A 20,878-nucleotide genomic window follows, 5' to 3' on the forward strand; every position below is an offset into this window, starting at 1 on the left:
TCCTCGGACGCTAAAAAGCGGTAATTTACCGTGTTGAAAATGTGAAACAAAACCTTGCAATAAATTATACGTTGAATATAGATATCTTTGCACAATGTTTTGTTTTTTGAAGAGAGGTTTGGGTGGTTATGGCGTTAAAGTCCCTGACAATTTCGCGTCCTTAAAGGGTAATTTTGAGGGGATAATCCCATATCTTGTTGAGCTGTAAAGACCTGTGCGAGTCTTTACAGCTTAAGAATCTCCCTGAAGTTTATTTGTACCACACACGCACACACTTCTCGTTGCAGTCTTTTTCTGTCCGATAGACTCATCCATCATAGGATTCCCCCTTCATTTCCATCTAGCCTTCTCCCTCCCACCAAATACCCGAATGACTGAGTTAACTTGTGACCCCCCCCCCCCCCCCCCCCCCCCCCCCCACCCCCTCCCCTTTGCCACCCCAGGACCTTCAAAGGCACTCGTGTACAGTTTGTGTGGTGGTACAGTTCAGGCAGCTAACGTGACAGCACCAGTGGAACGTGCAGTGGCATCTCTCGGTCACCCGCTGGGTCAAGGTACGGAATCCCCTTCCGCAGCACAGCAAGTCGCAGCCGTCCAGGCCCAACGAGGTGCTGTTGCACGCACGGCCCGCGGTGCCGGTGGTGCCCATTTTGCTGTTGGCCGCGCAGAAGTTGGGCGACTTCTCGAAGTACACCAAGTCTTGGGGAGAGTGCGGCTTGTGTGCGGGGTTCTCGGGCTCCAGGTGCCGCACGTCTGCCCGGGAGGCGCGGTTACTGCCTTTGTTGTTGTAGATCACACGGGACGCTCCGTCAAAGCGGTCTTTTAGCAAGTTCCCCACTGTCCGAAAGGCAGGGAGCCGCATCCAACAGGTTTTTACCGTGCACGAGCCAGACATTCCGTGGCACTTGCACTCCTGTCTCATCTCCGCATGGACTGTCTGTGAAATTGATAAATACCAATCAGTAAATATTGATCTTCCCTGAAAGATCATTAATGAACCAACAACTAGCGAGCGGTCCCCTCTGACTGTCTTTGATCGGACTTTACCTCGCGCTAAACGCGATTCACTCTATCCTGTATCTGTACACTGTGGACGGCTCGATTGTAATCATGTGTTGTCTTTCTGCTGACTGGTTAGCACGCAACAAAAGCTTTTCACTGTACCTCGGTACACGGGACAATAAACGGAACTCAAACTCAAACCCAGACAGAGTATGGGAGCACAAGTGGAAACTCGATGAACTGCAGATGCTGGAATCTTCAGCAAACTACAAAGTGCTGGAGGATCTCGATGGGCCAGGCAGTGTCTGTGTGTGTGTGTGTGTGGCGGGGAGGACAGGCGATGTTTCGGCTTGGGACCCTTCTTCAGACTGATAGATGTTTTTGCAAGAGGCAGGGTTGGAGGAGGTGTCTGCGCCTATATGTGTGCCTGTATATGTTGCAGGAGTTAGGTATTGTACATAGCTAAAGGCAACTGCATGTGTAAGTTTCACGATTCTGCTAAATATTGATAGTGCTCTTTCATAGGAAGTGAATGGGGAGCATGGGGTGGCGCGGCAGGTAGAGCTGCTGCCTCACAGCGCCAGAGACCCGGGTTCAATCCTGACTATGGGTGCTGTCTGTGTGGAGTCTGTACGTCCCTCTGTGACCCGGTCTCCCTGTGGGTTTTCTCCGGGTGCTCCGGTTTTCTCCCACGTTCCAAAGACGCGTAGGTTTTATAGGTTAATTGGCTTCTGTAAGTGGCTGCTAGTGTGTAGATTACAAAAGAGGGATAGCATAGAACGAGTGTATGGGTGATGGTTGGTCAACGTGGACCCAGGGGGCCGAAGGGCCTGTTCCCATGCTGTATTTCTAAAACTACAACTGTTAGCACCGTGTCGGCCTCTATTTAAACAGTGTGATTTGGCTAGACACTTCAGTTATTCTATGTTCAAAATCCCACCAAAAACATCAGAGGGTTGTTTGTGGTGTAAACTACAGTATTGGGATTAAGGGAGTCACCACCATTCCTTTCACAAGGTATGTGGGTCACGGATAGGACAGACCAAGCTCCCATAGTGGATTTTCTTCTCAGAAAGACATCATTACACCAAGTAGATTGTTATAACAATCTAGCATTTTCCTAGTTATGCTTTCTGATATTGGCTTTTTCTTCCAGATGTATCTAATTATGTACTTGAACTTAAGTTCATCAGAACTTTTGTCACAAGATCAATAGTTCACGTCTTTGGACACTGGCCTCGAAATGTAATCACTCTGTAATTACTCTGTAACATTGTAAGCGCCCTTTATGGGCGACTATTGGCATACCTTGGCAAGGTATGTAAGCAAATAGTTTCACTGTGAGCCAGCACATGTGACAATAAAGTATTCTATTCTATTCTATAATTCTGTTAATACCAAACATTGATAAAATAAATAGCTTTAAGGTGAGAGGGGGTAAAATTTAAAGGAGATGAGCGGGGCAAGTTTTCTTTATACGGAGGCTGGTGAGTGCCTGGAACGTGCTGCTGGTGGTTGAGGCAGGTATGATAGTGGCGTTTAATGCCCCTGTCCCACTATGCCCCTGTCCCACTTAGGAAACCCGAACGGAAACCTCTGGAGACTTTGCGCCCCACCCAAGGTTTCCGTGCGGTTCCCGGAGGTTTTTGTCAGTCTCCCTACCTGCTTCCACTACCTGAAACCTCCGGCAACCACCTGCAACCTCCGGGAACCGCACGGAAACCTTGGGTGGGGCGCAAAGTCTCCAGAGGTTTCCGTTCAGGTTTCCTAAGTGGGACAGGGGCATTAGATGCACGTAGACATGCAGGGAATGGAGGGATATGGATTATGTCCAGGTAGATAAGAGTTGTCTTGGCATCATGTTCGGAACAGACGTTGTGGGCCGAAGGGCCTGTTCTGTACTGGTCTATGTTCCATGTTGTATGAATATTCCTGTGACTGTTTGGGGAGGATTTTGCACAGAGCACACCTTGGGTGTAAGGTCAAATCGCCTTGCTTGTAACTTGTGTATTTTAAGTTATTTTTTATTATTGTCCTTGGGACTGGGGCTTGATTTTCCACACAGATTTGCCTAATCTCTCGTGGTAATATCAATGAAAGATCATCACAGCTCCCAGACAGGGAGGCAGAATGACCCACTGTGCTGTTATCTCTAGGATGCTTCTCTGATCTCTCAGTAACATTGCAATGGGAGATTAGAATCATGCAACGGAGCCCTTATTGCTAACAATACATCTTTGGAGTGGAGAAAGCAAAGATAATTGTCAGTAACATTATTTGGAACAATTTCATTATATGGCGTTCTTTCACTTGTGGGGTGAGTCTGCCTCCATTTTGTCTTTATCTTTCACCATTGGTTTTGTTACTTTTAATCCACGTTTTTCCACATGTCTGTCACTTGTTGTTGCTTTACTAGTCTGAACAATTTACAAATCTAGGAGGGGGGGGGGGGGGGCTCATTGAAACATACAGAATAGTGAAAGGCTTGGATAGAGTGGACGTGGGGAGGATGTTTCCACTAGTGGGAGAGTCTAGGACTGGAGGTCACAGCCTCAGAATTAATAGATGTTCTTTTAGGAAGGAGATGAGGAGAAATTTCTTTAGTCAGAGGGTGGTGAATCTGTTGAATTCTTTGCCACTGACGGCTGTGGAGGCCACAAGTCAGTGGATATTTTACAGGCAGAGATACATATATTCTTGATTAGTACGGGTGTCAGGGGTGAAGGCAAGAGAATGGGGTTGGAGGGAGAGATAGATCAGCCATGATTGAATGGTAGAGTGGGCTTGATGGGCCGAATGGCCTAATTCTACTCCTGTTCCTTATGACCTTATAACATTGAGTCAGCTTGCTGGACAAGCACACATGCACCAGCGCAAGGCTATAAACAAGAGACATCAAATTAAGAAACAGATGGCAATGTATAGCATGTCTTCAAGAAAGCAAAGCCTATGTTCTGGTTGCTCTAGATGAACACCTTGCCATTAAAGGAGCAGCATTTCTCTTTGTTTTGAACGGTTGATTGAAAGCTACAGCATGGAAATAATGTCTTGTTCTCTCTCCGGGACAGAGATTGACTCCACCCACTGCCCCTCCAAAAGAGCTCCCTCCCCATCGTGTCAACGCTCCACTCACAACCCACACATACGAACGAGCATCTGGGACACTGGCGGGGTGGATTTACCGGCGTGTGCGGGCGGGCGGGCATCTTCTGCAATGTGGGAACACGCTTCGCGGCCGCATGTACGACTTTGCGAACGGTTCTATTTCACTAAACAAAACTCACAGCTCCCGAGATGCGGGTTCGATCCTGACCTGGGGCACTGTGTGTGCGCGCGTGTGCGCGCGCGCGCGCGCGCGCGCGTGTGTGTGTGTGTGTGTGTGTGTGTGTGTGTGTGTGAGAGTGAGTGAGTGTATATATGTGTGTGTGTGTGTGTGTGTGTGTCCGTGTGTGTGTGTGTGTGTGTGTCCGTGTGTGTGTGTGTCCGTGTGTGTGTGTGCGTGCGTGCGTGTGTGTGTGTCTGTGTGTGTGTGTCCGTGTGTGTGTGCGTGTGTGTGTGTGTGTGTGCGCGTGCGTGTGTGTGTGTGTGTGTGTCTGTGTGTGTGTGTCCGTGTGCGTGTGTGCGTGTGTGTGTGTAGTCTGTCCGTTCTCCCTGTGACCGCGTGAGTTTCCACCGGGTGCTCCGGTTTCCTCCCACATCACTCTGTAAATTGCCTCTTAGTTCAGATTTGTGGCAAAAAAAGTATCAAATGGATATGTGAGAAATTAAGATGTAGCGGTGGGGGGGAAACGAGAAGGAAAGCGGGTGTGTTGGAACGGCTGCCAAGGGAGCTATTATGTACCCAATGGGCCGTGCGGCCTCCTTCTGTGTTGTACTATTCTTCGATTTTGCGCTTGGTTTATCTGCTGAATTTGTCTCGGAATCCGCGCTTCACGGCTAGAGAGCAAGAAATGAGGAATTGGTCGACTTCACCGCCAGCCCCACTGGCTCACCTAGGTCACTACCAGACAGCTAGCACCCTCACTTTTGAGCTCTCCCCCCGACCTGTTTACTTTTAACGTGTAACCTGACACGTTTTGCTTTGGTACCCGGACGTGGCGCCGACAGGCGTTTCGTCTTCGTAATCTTTCGGTTTATTGGCGTTTCGACGTCGTTTCCATTCGGTTCTTTGGCTTCGACTTCTTTGCTTCGGCATCTCGTCCGTCGGCGCCACGTTTATTTTCGCTGGTTCTAGCGTCACCTGCGAGTTGTTTTTCTCCCTCTTTAAGCGCCGCTGTGGCCCATTGACCTTCCTGTAACATCTACTGGTGACCCGTCAGAAGTCCTCCCTTTTAACCTCAATTGTGACGGTTTTGTTTTCTCCTCCGTAACCTCCCTTCTGATCGCTTCGTTTAATTCCCTCGAGCCTCTACTGTACTTTCCCCTTGTTTAAACTCTATTATATCATCCTCTGTTAAACTCATTCATAACCTGTTTTAGTGTGAAATAAGGAACTGCAAATGCTGGTTTAAACCAAAAATAGACACAAAATGCTGGAGTAACTCAGCGGGACAGGCAGCATCTCTGGAGAGAAGGAATGGGTGACGTTTACGGGTCGAGACCCTTCTTGGGGAAGTCCAGAACAAGGGGTCACAGTTTAAGGATAAGGGGGAAGTCTTTTAGGACCGAGATGAGAAAAACATTTTTCACACAGAGAGTGGCGAATCTGTGGAATTCTCTGCCACAGAAGGTAGTTGAGGCCAGTCCATTGGCTATATTTAAGAGGGAGTTAGATGTGGCCCTTGTGGCTAAAGGGATCAGGGGGTATGGAGAGAAGGCAGGTACAGGATACTGAGTTGGATGATCAGCCATGATCATATTGAATGGCGGTGCTGGCTCGAAGGGCTGAATGGCCTACTCCTGCACCTATTTTCTATGTTTCTATGTTTCAGACTGGTTAGGGATAAGGGAAACGACCAGTTTGAAGAAGGGTCTCGACCCGAAACGTCACCCATTCCTTTACTCCAGAGATGCTGCCTGTCCCGCTGTGTTTCGCCTGTATCTCGTTTCTGTATCCACTATGTCCGACTATCTCCTCTTTTAACTGGCGGGACCTGATGATCCTTTCCCCCTCTTTAAACCGCCATTGTTCTCTGTTGACTGGCCCCTGGGTCGCACTTGCGACCCCTTTCGCTATCACTGTCTGGTTTCTCTGTTCTTTACCGCTCTGCTGCTCCGTCTACTTTCTCCTGTTAAACCCATCTGTATTCTTGAATGTTTTCCTCACAGAACCTCATTTGTATATTCTTTCATTTCCTCGCTTTAACCACCTTTGTGACCGCTCAATTTCTCCTCTCCCTATCTCCGTGTTCACACGCTCACCCTCTCCACTTGTAACCCCATTTGTGAACTGTTTCCCTTCTCGTTAAGTTCCATTTGGACTTATTTTTGCTCTCCCTTCATTAACTTTCGTGTTTATTTTCCGTTTGCTATGATTTGCGACTTGTTCATTCACCCCCCTTTCAACTTCTAATGTGGCCAGTTCGCCTTTGTTTTGTTTTCAGCCTCTATTGTGACCTGTTTGTTTTGTCTTCTTTAACCTGTGGTGACCTGTTTGTTTTGTCCTTGTTTGTGCTCTTTTATCCGCCGTTGTATCAAGACAAGGACATGGAATTGGAGGGATATGGATTACGGAGATTAGCCTAACTTGGCATCATATTCAGCACGGAGCTTGTGGGCCGAAGGGCCTGTCCCTATGCTGCACTGCTCTATGTTCTACACGTGTTACATTTACTCTCCCTCTTACTTCTTCACGGAGACTTCTCATTTCTCTTCATATTTCATCCTATTTGCATCCTCCCGCTGTTATCATTCGCTGTGATCTTTCTCCGCATTTGTGACCAGTTTAGGATTTTTTCTTTTTTTAAGACTCCTCCTCATTTTGCGCATTTGTTTTTTTGGCAGCCGAGTTATTTCTGCAGCACAGTTGTGTATTTTTTGTGTTCTCCGAGCTGTCAGCTTCAAACTCCATTTTGCGCCGTTATTACACGTGTTTGCTTGTTTCCGTTTGCAAACCGTGGCATGTTATTGCTTCTAGTCTTTCAGGCCCGCATCTTCCTTCCTTTCCCCTATTTGCCTATTCTTCAAGATGAATTCTGTATTCTCCTCTCCTACTCTCGGTGTGCAAGTTGAAGATCATTTCAGTGCTGGTTTTCAGACGCCAAAGTTCAGGATTTGTTTGGAGACATATGAAAGTGCAGATGCTGGAATCTTGAGCTAAAATGCTGGAAGAACTCAGCGGGACAGGCATCATCTGTGGAAGGCGTTTCGGGCCGGGACCCTTCTTCAGACATCTTCAGCAAGAGAGCAGCAGGAACGAGGAAAGATTGAAAAGACTAGGCTTGTATTCACTGGAGTTTAGAAGGATGAGGGGAAGGATCTTATAGAAACATATAAAATGATAAAATGGACTGGACAAGCTAGATGCAGGAAACATTTTCCCAATGTTGGGCGAGTTGGGCCACACACAGTCTTAGAATAAAGGGGAGGCCATTTAAGACTGAGGTGAGAAAAAACGTTTTCACCCAGAGAGTTGTGAATTTGTGGAATTCCCTGCCACAGAGGGCAGTGGAGGCCAAGTCACTGGATGGATTTAAGAGAGAGTTAGATAGAGCTCTAGGGGCTAGTGGAATCAAGGGATATGGGGAGAAGGCAGGCACGGGCTATTGATTGGGGACGATCAGCCATGATCATATTGAATGGCGGTGCTGGCTCGAAGGGCTGAATGGCCTCCTCCTGCACCTATGTTCTATGTTTCTATGTTTCTATGAAACCACACAGTAAAACGGAGGCGCCAAGAAGCCGCAGATGCTGGAATCTTGAGTAAAAAAATCCGAAGAATGCCCTGAGCCGAAAATGTCCGTTCCTTCCACAGATGATGCCTGTCCCGCTGAGTTCTTACGGTAGTTCATGCCTTTCACAAATTATTTTTAAATGGAAATTGGCATTTTGAAAAATATGTTTTTACTTCTATTGACCTCAAACACCCTGCCACTCTGAGCTTTCCCTGCCACGTTCTGACCCCATTTTAACCATCTGCAGCTGAATTGCCTGCTGAGTGACTTACTGCTTTCGAGCAGGGTTAAGGAGGGAGATAGATCAGTCATGATTGAATTGGCGGGGTAGAATTGATGGGCCGAATGGTCTAATTCTACCCCGATCACTTAAGAACATGAGAAAAGTCATTCAATTCACCGCTTTCGCCGCAGTACGAGCTTACTTGAAACGGGACGGTCTTGGGATCAATGTTAAATTCACGGGGTAGGTGGTCAAGGTGGAATCGAGAACTGGCGAACAGAACAATTTTAACCTGTGCCCGATTTCGCAGGCATACCTCATACAAGTTACAGCAGCACCAAGGCCTAACGTTAACCTCGGTGACAATAGCAATAGGTAACGCTACAATGTCAACGGTTGCAACAGCTAAGAGATGCTCCTATTAGCTTTCCAAGAGGAAAGGCGAGCGGCAGTGGAAGTATTCACCTCAGATTTCTCTCTCTCTCTCTCTCTCTCTCTCTCTCCCCTCTCCCTCTCTCTCTCTCTCTCTCTCTCTCTCTCTCTCTCTCTCTCTCTCTCTCTCTCTCTCTCTCTCTCTCTCTCTCTCTCTCTCTCTCTCTCTCTCTCTCTCTCTCTTTCTCTCTCACACACACACACTCGCGCTCTTTCTCTCTCCCCCTCTCTCTCTCTCTCCCTCCATCTCTGTCCCCTCGCGCATCTTCTGCGTACACCCCCCCTCCCGACAGAACAAGCCTCCACCATCCTCGCTTCACCACCACTTGTATCGATCAGTCTTTCCTAGTCTCCACACTCCCTCCAACCAAGCAAGACTTGACACCTGAGTTGTGAGAATAAACCAACTTTCTCCACCCTCGCCCTTCTCTGCGACGTAAAACTGCTCCTCATTTCCTTGAGAGGTCATTGCCCTGTATCAGTAACTGCAATTCTCTCTCCACAGATGCTACCCGACCCCTGAGTGTTTGTTACAGCGTGTCTGTGTTGTTTTAATTTCAGATTTCTGCAAACCGCGGAAGTTTGTTTTTGCACCGCGTGTCTTTTCTGTAATGAACATAAACATTGAAGATCTTGGTCAAGTCAGTGCTAAACCAAATTGTATTGTCTGCTGTTTTGACTTAACGAACGTATGATCTATCAATGTCAACAATTGGTGAATTCTGGAATGAATATCGCGTCATACAACGCTCCCTTTATGTTGCCATTGGCGAGGTCTAATACCGCATTTCATGCACTGTAGTCATGTAATTGTTACCAGTCTGCCGGCCTCGTTGTTGTGCAGATTTGTCAGATAGCGCAGGTCTCTGCCCCTTTCGCTCGAATCCACGAACTCGCGGCCAAAGACGCGACCGAAGTCAATGTTGTCGCTGCACCCGCCCCAGTGCCAGTCCGCTCCGCCGGGGCCCCGCCGCCGGTAATCGCACGTACACGACTCGATGGAGCCCTCGGAACACGAGCGGGAGACCGAGTGGGTCACCGCCGCGCTGGCTAAAGCGAAAATGAAGGCCGTTTCGCGGCAGCCTGCGGGGAGGGAGAGGACGAGGTCGTTAGAGAGAAGAGTAAAGGGTTAGAAAACGAAAGAGAACGGCCAAAGTTTAGAAAAAAAATCAAGGGGATGGGTCTCGACCCAGAGATGCTGCCTGAGCCGATGCGTTACGCCAGCATTTTGTGTCTATGTTTGGGGGGTAACTTTAAAACGGGACTGGAGAGGAGACGCAGAAATTGAAGGACGGACAGGTAGAGCCGGGGTCAGGGGATAGGCAAAGGAAAAGGGTGGGTAGAGAGGGGAAAGGTGAGACCGACAGCGAGTGGGAAGGGCGCAGAGCGAAACAACGTCGATATATCAGCGCCGCTGAGACAGCGATACACACCGGGATAGGAGATGAGGGTTGCGAGGCTACGTAAATGCAGGGGGACGTGGCAGGCGCCACACAGAGTGGATGGGTTGAGAGTCTGGGAACTAGGTAGAGATCTGGAGAAACCGGGGGGAGGGGGTGAGCAAAAATACACTGGCAAACTAAACAGGCAAAGTGAAACCGCGCCAAGGCATCCAGACCCTTGGGACGAGGGAGACGGGGAGATGCAGACATGAGACGAAGAGCAGGAAGCAACGAAGGCGGGAGTTAAGAGAAGCAAAAAACACTGCACATAGTAATAAACGCGACGTTTGTCAGACTTGGTGTAAACCATTAGAACGGAGTGGGGTTAAAAGCCCCAAACGGTGTACCGACTCCAGAGACCAGCGTTCCCAGTGCACGGGAAGCGATGCGTGGTGATCAGAGACTCTGGCAGAGGAATGCATTTCTACCCCCCAAATTGTGTGTCGGCCGAGACTTCACTTTCACCCGAGTTGACCTGTCGGCCGAGAGAATCGAGTGGAGGAGTGAATCGCGGCTCGGTGTCTGTTCCCAGAGCGGCCAGTTTGGAGATAGCGAACTCTGAAAGTTCAGCGGCTGTGCACGCAGGGAGAGCTCCCTGCTTTCAGTCACAGACCCGTCCCCTACAGGGAACCTCCCTGATACCTATTCTGACTGGGTCACCTTGGTTGAAGATGGAACGGGTGACTTTTAGTTCTCATTGTATTTATTAAAAAGCAACTCCTGACTTGTGCCAGGGCATGCCCAAGATAGGAAGTGTCTCTGGGTAGCTTCACCTCAATTACAGATCAGACTAGTTCGCAATTGGATTTCTGCATTAAAACTAACCTTCACATTGAGCAAGTACTTAAATTAGGGACCAGTTGCCTAACTCTACGACAATATGCGAAATCGGACTTCCTTCTGATCAGACTATACTAGTGGGATGAGCATACTGGCTCTGTGTTCCCTGAACTCTCGTCCCACACATATCTCAGAGAGGACGCTCATGCGGTCTAGGATAAGGCCAGGCAGAACCAACCCTTCTCCTGACTGGGAATCCGTGATGGATCCGGCCTGTTGTGCGTCACTTCTACTGATCCAGATCTAGATCCACACCTAGTCTGAACAGGGTAACCCTGTTCACGGGATCAGAGCTTGAATAATAATAATAATAATAATAATAATAATAATAATAATAATAATAATAATAATAATAATAATAATAATAATAATAATAATAATAATAATAATAATAATAATAATAATAATAATAATAATAATATCTTTTATTGTCATTGCACATAAGTGCATCGAGATTTGGTATGCAGCTTCCATCGGATGTCATAACTTAAATAACTAATATCATTTAGATTTAGATACCCCGAGAACATGGATTGTAAAAAGAATATAAAACAGTTCAAACAGACTAAAGTGCAGATGTGTCTGTGCGACGTGACCATGGGGGGTGGGGGGCACTCAGCAGGGCCGGTTCAGAGCCGCTGAAGCTCTGGGAATGAAGCTGGAACGGGATTAGACTTGGATTGATTGATTCCCATGATAACGACGCGGCAAAATGCCGAAAATCTGACATCAAGAATAACACATACTCAGCGTTTCTGATGGAATATCATCAATCTGAAACATTGATCCCGTTTCGCCCACTGCCTCACCTGCTGAGTATTCATAGTACTTATATATCCTGTTAACCCGATCATGGTCCGCCCGCTCTCGACCAAGTCTGGACTGAACCGGGCAGAGTGTGCCCTTGATAGTGAACGGGGTACAGAGGGCGTGATAGAATTGGCCTAAATTGGAATCTTAATGCCCCTGTCCCACTTAGGAAACCTGAACGGAAGCGCAAGGTTTCCGTGCGGTTCCCGGAGGTTGCAGGTGGTCGCCGGAGGTTGCAGGTAGTGGGAGCAGGTAGGGGAGACTGACAAAAACCTCCGGGAACCGCACGGAAACCGCACGGAAACCTTGGGTGGGGCGCAAAGTCTCCAGAGATTTCTCCAGCATTATGCCCCTGTCCCACTTAGGAAACCTGAACGGAAACAGAGACGTCGAGGAAGCATAAACATACACAGCTGCTCATTCTGGTCTGAGAAGAGCCTTACCTCGGTTGACGATCTTGCCGAAGATGTTGGGAGTTTGGGACGTCGGACAGTTCCAGCGCCGACTGCGGAACTGCCATTTGCACTCCCTGATGGCGCCTTGCAGCCCTCCTGTGATGCTATGCAATATGCCCGGGTTCTGTCGGATCAGTTTCCTCTGCTTTCTGCTCAGCAGCTGCAAGCTTGGATCCAAAACCAGTTGGACATATTTCGAGTCGGTCAACAGGTTCGAGGAAGAGGCAATATTTACAATACCCCTGAAATAAAAACCAAACACAGAATGCATTAGCTTCAGTAAACAACCCTCAATGTTTATTTTCATTCTCGGCGTTATTTAAAACAATATTTTCGCACCTGTTTCTCCCCCCCCCCCTCCCCCAACCATGCAAAAGATACGCTTTTTAAAAAACTGGTGACTAATATTAGTCAAAACTCACCACCATCTCCCGCTGTTATTTACTGCCAGTGTGTGGGACAGTGAAGAGAGCGCCAGAAGCCACAGCGTCTTCAATCCCAGAACTATGGTCATGATGCTGCTAGTTAGGAATGATCATAAAGCAAATATCATATCTATATAGTACAGATAGTTTAGTCGCCGTTCCCCTCCCCCACAGGAAAAAAAATAGAAGGAAGTTTTCGGACGTAAATGTGGGAACAGGTAGCTTTGGTGCGCTCTCTCCAACCTGATCACAGGCGCCTCATAACTGGGGCGCCCTGGCGCTTATAAATTAGTATGAAGAGCTTTAAAAAAAAAAGTGTCGGCAGCCTCCGAGTTTAGAGGAACAATGGTGGAATCGCGACACATTCTTTCCCCTATTGCCTGCGAGATGGGACGGAAGAGCTTTCCATCAATCTGTCCATCATGCGTTAGTTGAAAGACAGCAGATTAAAACGGTTAATGTCCATGTAGGACCACTTCACTCCTATTGTTCAGTGACTTTCGGGCAGCGGCAGGCAAGGCACGGCTGTGTAACTGGAACAATCCTGCGGCAGCCAGCCTCATTTATTCCCACAGCGAGCCAAAACGTTTCTTCAACATGTGTGTAAATTTAAAATCTGCTCTTCAGATAAAACCAGGGCGCAACGAGAAGGTGCGCGACCAAATGGGGTCGCTTCTGGTGTCGCTTCCTCCACTGTTTCCCAAGAGCATTTTCAAACTGCGACTGTCATTCGTTGGCAATCGCCGCCACATATCGAGATTTAAATGACTACTGACGCCTCTGCCGCGGTTCCGCGTTCTCCTATCGCTGGGAAGTAAAGAGTTTCAGTGTGTCCGAGTTGTCACTGTCTGGGTAGTTCTAGTTCGCTCGCCTTTCCCTTCAGGCTAACATTGGGATGTGCAGTATTAAAACATATAAGGACGCCACCCTCGGTTACATTCAAAATATTATCACGTAGGAGACGTTTCTACTGTGGCTGCCCTCGATATCTTTTCGACTGAGATGTTGTGTCCCCTGTCTCGACATTTCAGATATATTTGATTTTTAAAAAGTAGCCATTTTATAATCTCTCTCCCCGCTTTTCCCAGTTCAAGTCGATCGCCTGGATTTGCATTAAAGTTACAGATTGCTGTGCTAAGTTCAATGAAAGTGCAGAGATGTTTTAAACAGTAGATATCAAATTCCCCCCCATCTTTCATCGCTTAGCATTTCTCCTTAACTCGCCCCCCTCCCACAGCCAGAAAAAACCCCCCAACAAATTGAGTGTTTACCCAGACGTTCAAGGTGTCAAATTGTGAAGATGGTTCCCCGGTAAGGTACCCGATATTATTCAATCACACAGAGAGTGGTGAATCTCTGCAATTCTCTGCCACACCCATAAGGTAGTTGAGGCCAGTTCATTGACTATATTTAAGAGGGAGTTAGATGTGGCCCTTGTGGCTAAAGGGATCAGGGGATATGGAGAGAAGGCAGGTACAGGATACTGAGTTGGATGATCAGCCATGATCATATTGAATGGCGGTGCAGGCTCGAAGGGCCGAATGGCCTACTCCTGCACCTAATTTCTATGTTTCTATGTTTCTAATAATACATTAAAATGTGTTCGACACTCAACCGATGCTAAAATGTGTTGGAATTGACTAACTTGGTGAGCAGTTCACTTTACAAACAGAAGCTGCGATCTATCGTGTCGGAAGGAGCTGCAGATTCTGGCTAAAACCGAAGATAGACACAAAATGCTGGAGTAACTCAGCGGGACAGGCAGCGTCTCTGGAGAGAATGAATGGGTGACGTTTCGGATCGAGACCCTTCTCCCCAGAGACGCTGCGTGTCTCGCTGAGTTACTCCGGCTTTTTGTGTCAATCTGCGATTTATCGTTCTGTTTAATACAAATTGCACCATCAATATTCGCCAAAACCCTCGACTTTTTTTAGATTAGCGGTACCCAGTTATTTATTGCTGAAAACAAGTAAGAAGTGGATGGCAACTGGGTTGAATCTGCATTGGACCTGGTTCCGGGTTGAATTTGACCTCAGGGTGGCGCTCTCGGCCCGTCTGAGCAACCCGGACAGGTTATGTAATAAAGACGCGACATTCGTTATGCAGGAGATTAAAAGAAAAACAGAACATATTGGGAACTGCTGCAAGATCATCGAACATTAACTCTGTCTGGCGTCACAGGTGCTGCCTGAGCTGCTACTATTTTATGTAATAAAGTCTTGCATCAAATTCCAGTTGAACGGTTCCCATTATTTCACTACTAATTGGCAACTCGCGTTCTCGCCATCCAAGTGCCATCTCCAACGGCAGAGAGTTCAGCCATATGTCCTTAACATTCAGTGTTATCATCATCGCCAAATTCCTCGCCATCAACATATTGGGATCGCCATTGATCAGAAACTCGACTGGATCAAGCACATGAATATGGTGGCTATGAAAGCAGGCTAGAGGCTGGGGTATCCCGCTGTGTGCCACAGAGTGCTGGTGTAACGCAGCGTATCAGGCAGCATCTCTGGAGAACATTGATGAGGTGACATTTCGGGTCGGGACCCTTCTTCAGATTCCAGAATGTTGCCAGGATTAGAGGGTGTGAGCTATAAGGAGAGTTTGGACAGACTTGTGTTTAAGAAGGAACTGCAGATGCTGGAAAATCGAAGGGTTTCGGCCCGAAACGTTGCCTATCTCCTTCGCTCCATAGATGCTGCTGCACCCGCTGAGTTTCTCCAGCATTTTTGTGTACCTTGGACAGACTTGCATTGTTTTCTCTGGAACATCAGAGGCTGAAGGGAGACCCGATAGAAGTGTATACAAGTATGAGAGGCATAGATCGGGTAGACAGTCAGAACCTTTTTCGCAGGGTGGAGATGTCAAAGACTAGAGGACATAGCTTTAAGGTGAAAAGGGCATGTTCTTTACAGAGAGGGTGGAGGGTGCCTGGAACACACTGCCAGCCAGGAGTGGTGCTGGAGGCAGATACAATGGAGGCTTTTAGATAGGCGCATGGATATGCAGGGTATGGAAGGATATGGATCATGCTGTACTATTCCTTATCCTTGCGACAGTGTGGGATTCACTGCACCCCCACATCCCAAGGACACTGGGGTTGGTAGGTTAAATGGCTGCTGTAAATTGCCCATAGTCCAGCAAAGCTGATGGCGATGTGAGTTGAAGAAATGTTTTACATAGAAACATAGAAACATAGAAAATAAGTGCAGGAGTAGGCCATTCGGCCCTTCGAGCCTGCACCGCCATTCAATATGATCATGGCTGATCATCCAACTCAGTATCCCGTACCTGCCTTCTCTCCATACTCCCTGATCCCTTTAGCCACAAGGGCCACATCTAACTCCCTCTTAAATATAGCCAATGAACTGGCCTCAACTACCTTCTGTGGCAGAGAATTCCACAGATTCACCACTCTCTGCGTGAAAAATGTTTTTGATGGGTGCTTGCTGGTCAGTGTAGACACACTAAATGTAATTCCCTGTGTCCACACTGTGGGACTGTGTGGAGTGTGGTAGAATACATTGCACTTGCATGGATGAGCACTGAACAGATCCAGATCAAAGGTACACAAAAATGCTGGAGAAACTCAGCGGGTGCAGCTGCACCCGCTGAGTTTCTCCAGCATTTTTGTGTACCTTCGATTTTCCAGCATCTGCAGTTCCTTCTTAAACACTAAGATCCAGATCAAATCCGTGTGGTTTGTTGGTACCCATCTCCCACTACCCGCACAAGATGGCTGTGGTGTATGCCATCTGTAGAATGACTTGGCTACAGCGACAGTCCCACTACACCCACACCGGGGAACACTCCACGTGAAGCCTGACCCTAACCTTTCAGGTCAAGGCCATTTAATCTTCCCCCTTCCGTCTATTATCTATTGTCCATTGTCTAGTGTCTAGCTCCCCTCCATCCCCGAGAAGATGGCCTTAACCCCGTCACTGGGCAGGCAATACAATTTTTAAAATCTCACACTCATGGACATTTCCATGCTATATAACTCTAAGACTCGATACTAGTTTTAGTTAAGCATACGCAATGGATTATAATTCAGAGCAACTCATGTTGAATCGAGAAAGAACAGAATAATATCAACCAGAGTATCTCGGACTCTCATCAAATTAACTCACGAAACAAAAAAAGTAATGGGTTTTTAGGCTTAGTGTTCTTGAAGTGTAATGCCCCTGTCCCACTTAGGAAACCTGAACGGAAACCTCTGGAGACGTTGTGCCCCACCCAAGGTTTCGGTGCGGTTCCCGGAGGTTGCAGGTGGTTGCCGGAGGTTGCAGGTAGTGGAAGCAGGTAGGGAGATTGACAAAAAAACCTCCGGGAACCGCAGGGAAACCTTGGGTGGGCCGCAAAGTCTCCAGAGGTTTCCGTCCAGGTTTCCTAAGTGGGACAGGGGTATTAAGCGTCATCTTGTTGCTACTTCGCCAAAGTCTCTTATTCACCAGAGTCTAGATCCTTGGCACTGCACTGAGCAGGTCAAGGAGTTAAAACAGGCCAGGTCTTCACAGAATCGACATACAGTATTGATATGGAAACACAAGAGACTGCAGGTGCTGGTATCTTGGGTAAAACACAAATTGCTGGAGTGACCCAGCGGTTCAGGCAACATCTGTGGAGGGAATGGACAGACGACGTTTCGACTTGGGACCCCACGTCAGACTCCGACAAGTTAACAAAATCAAAGGTCGAACAAACAAATTATTTTAGAAGTGATTTTATATTTATGTTATGCCTTCTCCATATGAGACTGTTCAGAATCAAATTGCTTCAATACAAGATTCGCGTGCAATCATTGAACACGATATTTTATCTGTCAGTGAATTCTGCAATATTCCTTTGCAAGAGGAGTTGATCGTTCCTGGACGAGCGTTTCAGCAAAGAAACGGGCCCTTCGGCCCACCTTGCCCACGTTGAGCAAGTTGGAATCTTGAGCTCGTCCCATTTACCCCATAGCCCTCTAAACCCTTCCTATCCACTTATCTGTTCAAATATATTTGACAAATTACAAGTGTATCCACTTCCATAGCATTCCATTTCCCACCTGAGGATCACCATTTCCTGGTACCCCGGTTCATTCTAAGATACCTTGTGAAAGTATTTTCATTCGCTACCTGAAACAAACTGGAATTGACGATGTTGTGCGTGCAATTAAGGGAGCATTTTTTGTCAATTTATGATCAAAACTCCCCTCGCTGTCTACACAGTGTCATCGTGGTTTAAATGGTGAACCAGCAGGTCCTTTAAACGCAGTTCAAAGTGAAATAGCGGATCGATAACAAAACAGTGAAGCATATTCACTACGGTGAGGAACTTGGACTCGTGTGTGTTCTCGGGATCATTGACCATTTGTGCTCCTCGCGCTCTTTGTAAGCCATTAGGTTTAGGGAGCCTGACGCTACATCTACAATGTCACTTTGGTAGTATATTGAGTACTCTCGCCATCACAGGCAGGCTATTCTGTTGAAATTTCAACCGAAATTCTTCTCATGTGAACGCTTGTAACATGGACTAGAATTGCTGATGGGGCCCTTCTCTATCCTCGCTTCATGAAGACTTTGATGGGTAATGATTTGAACTTCCATTTGCAACCATCTATACTGATTACCGTCATTTATCCCGCACTGTATCCTCCCAATGGTACCCACCTGCCCGGGAGCAATTAATTGGTGGATATCCCAACCCCTTCTTAGTTCTCCGACCGGTCTGACTGTCCCCCTGACTACATTTTATCTCTGTATGCTTCGTTGTTAGCTTCTCCTCGCTAACAATGATCTATTCTGCATTTTTCGCTCATCCCCTTTGATGTCTCGATTTCACACCTGATCCTTCCTTATCTCTGTGTCTGCCTCTCAGTCTGAAGAAGAGTGTCGACCCGAAACGTCACCCGTTCCTTCTCTCCCGAGATGCTGCCTGTCCCGCTGAGTTACCCCAGCATTTTGTGTCTATCTTCTGTGCAAACCAGCATCTGCAGTTCCTTCCTACAGCAATTGATGGATCGGTTTGTTTACGGTAAAAGCAAACGAGAGTGTCTGGGAAGAAGACAGTGTTCTAGCTTGCAGCCAACACGTAAGACCTTCCACTCTGTGCTTTGTGTGATGTGCGTGGTTGGTTACATGGGTGGAACTGAACTGCAACGAGGAATTTTTAGACTATTGCTTGGAAAGGGAACACCGCCAAGCCGGACTTTGCAATCGTTCACCGCTTTCAGTTTTTTTTCCTCTGAATCTCTTTCTCATGTCTTTTTTTTTTACAAAAAAACCAACAACAATCTGAAAGGGCTCGGCCGTTTCCCTCGGCTCAATCATGCAAATAAACGGATTACCATCCAATCCATTTACGGAGCCCTTTTGTGTTGCTCCAGCCTTTAAAGATTCGAGGCTCAAGCTTGTTTTAAAACTGTCTTCAATATGGATGGAATTAAATTCAGCGGTGAAGACTTATAACTCCAAAAATTAATTCTGATGTTACTTCTCCCTCGCAATTGAATAGCGAGATAAAACATATCTGCACGTAGCGCGAACGTTGTATCTGGTATTTAAACAGATATGTAGATGGTAAATATATATATTGTCATATGTAAACGAAAGCGTACACCCCTATGTACGTGTCTGTATGAGTTGGGACATGTGTGCATCGATTGTGTCTATAACTGCTTGTCTATAACTATGTGTCTATAACGATATGTGCGTATATGTATATATATGTGTGTGTGTGTGTGTGTGTGTGTGTGTGTGTGTGTGTGTGTGTGTGTGTGTGTGTGTGTGTGTGTGTGTATGTATGTATATGTATATATATCATATATATTATATTTATTATATATATTATATATATATATATGTATATGTGTTTATATATATCATATATATTATATTTATTATATATATTATATATATAATTATAGGCAATCAGTTATAGACACATGCGTTTATACATATATATCTATATATAATATTTCCTATATATATGAATATTATATATAATATATATATATATATATATATATACTATATATATATATATATATATATATATGTACGTGTGTGTGTGTATAAACGCATGTGTCTACAACTGATTGCCTATAATTATATGTATATTGTCTATAAATGAAGATGGACACACAAAAAGCTGGAGTAACTCAGCGGGACAGGCAGCATCTCTGGAGAGAAGGAATGGGTGGCGTTTCTGGTCGAGACCCTTCTTCAGACTGAGAGTCAGGGGAAAGGGAAACGAGAGATAGAGACGGTGATGTGGAGAGATGTAGAACAATTGAATGAAAGATACGCAAAACAAGTCAGGATGATAAAGGAAACAGGCCATTATTAGCCGTGGGCTAGGTGAAAACGAGTTACAGACAATGAGAAGGGTCTCGACCAGAACCGTCACCCAATTCCTTCGCTCCGGAGTTGCTGCCAGTCCCGCTGAGTTACTCCAGCATTTTGTATTCATCTTCGGTTTAAACCAATTGCTTCCTGCACACGAGACTCAACAAGACGACTTTGAGGCTGATACAACTTGGGTGGGGGTTGGGGGGTGAATAGAGAGGGAATGCAAGGGTTACTTGAAGTTAGAGAAATCAAATTTCATACCGCTGGGTTGTAAGCTGCCCAAGTGAAATATGAGGCGCTGTTCCTCCAACTTGCGCTGGGCCTCACTCTGTTGTCTATCTATAACAGTAGGTGTTGTGATTTGTAAATAGGCCATGTCATCCAGAAATAGTGGATGCATTAGTAATAACCTTTCAAAACTCTTTAGATTCTGGAGTAGTTCCTGAGGATTGGCGGGTAGCAAACGTAACCCCACTTTTTAAGAAGGGAGGGAGAGAGAAAACGGGGAATTACAGACCAGTTAGTCTAACATCGGTAGTGGGGAAACTGCTAGAGCCAGTTGTTAAAGATGGGATAGCATCACATTTGGAAAGTGGTGAAATCATTGGACAAAGTCAGCATGGATTTACGAAAGGTAAATCATGTCTGACGAATCTTATAGAATTTTTCGAGGATGTAACTAGTAGCGTGGATAGGGGAGAACCAGTGGATGTGGTGTATCTGGACTTCCAGAAGGCTTTCGACAAGGTCCCACATAAGAGATTAGTATACAAACTTAAAGCACACGGCATTGGGGGTTCAGCATTGATGTGGATAGAGAACTGGCTGGCAAACAGGAAGCAAAGAGTAGGAGTAAACGGGTCCTTTTCACAATGGCGGGCAGTGACTAGTGGGGTACCGCAAGGCTCAGCGCTGGGACCCCAGCTATTTACAATATATATTAATGATCTGGATGAGGGAATTGAAGGCAATATCTCCAAGTTTGCGGATGACACTAAGCTGGGGAGCAGTGTTAGCTGTGAGGAGGATGCTAGGAGACTGCAAGGTGACTTGGATAGGCTGGGTGAGTGGGCAAAGTG

General features: G+C 46.6%; 2 protein-coding genes across 2 annotated transcripts in view; one reads left to right on the plus strand and one right to left on the minus strand.

Moving 5' to 3' along the window:
* Positions 1–444: 444 nt before the first annotated feature.
* Positions 445–13,163, minus strand: wnt1 (Wnt family member 1). The gene is made up of 4 exons (XM_033015656.1): positions 12,460–13,163; positions 12,026–12,279; positions 9,308–9,573; positions 445–937 (listed from the first exon to the last, which is right to left on the minus strand). The coding sequence occupies exons 1-4, from the start codon at positions 12,549–12,551 to the stop codon at positions 449–451; spliced, it is 1,101 nt and encodes a 366-aa protein (XP_032871547.1). The 5' UTR covers positions 12,552–13,163; the 3' UTR covers positions 445–448.
* A 5,301-nt stretch (positions 13,164–18,464) lies between these two features.
* Positions 18,465–20,878, plus strand: part of wnt6 (Wnt family member 6) — a 23,864-nt gene continuing 21,450 nt past the window's right edge. The window contains exon 1 of the mRNA XM_033015561.1: positions 18,465–18,540. Coding sequence (XP_032871452.1) covers positions 18,465–18,540 — 76 coding nt within the window. The remainder of the gene's footprint in view (positions 18,541–20,878) is intronic.

Source organism: Amblyraja radiata, chromosome 46, assembly GCF_010909765.2.
Source record: "Amblyraja radiata isolate CabotCenter1 chromosome 46, sAmbRad1.1.pri, whole genome shotgun sequence".
NCBI classification, from domain to species: domain Eukaryota; kingdom Metazoa; phylum Chordata; class Chondrichthyes; order Rajiformes; family Rajidae; genus Amblyraja; species Amblyraja radiata.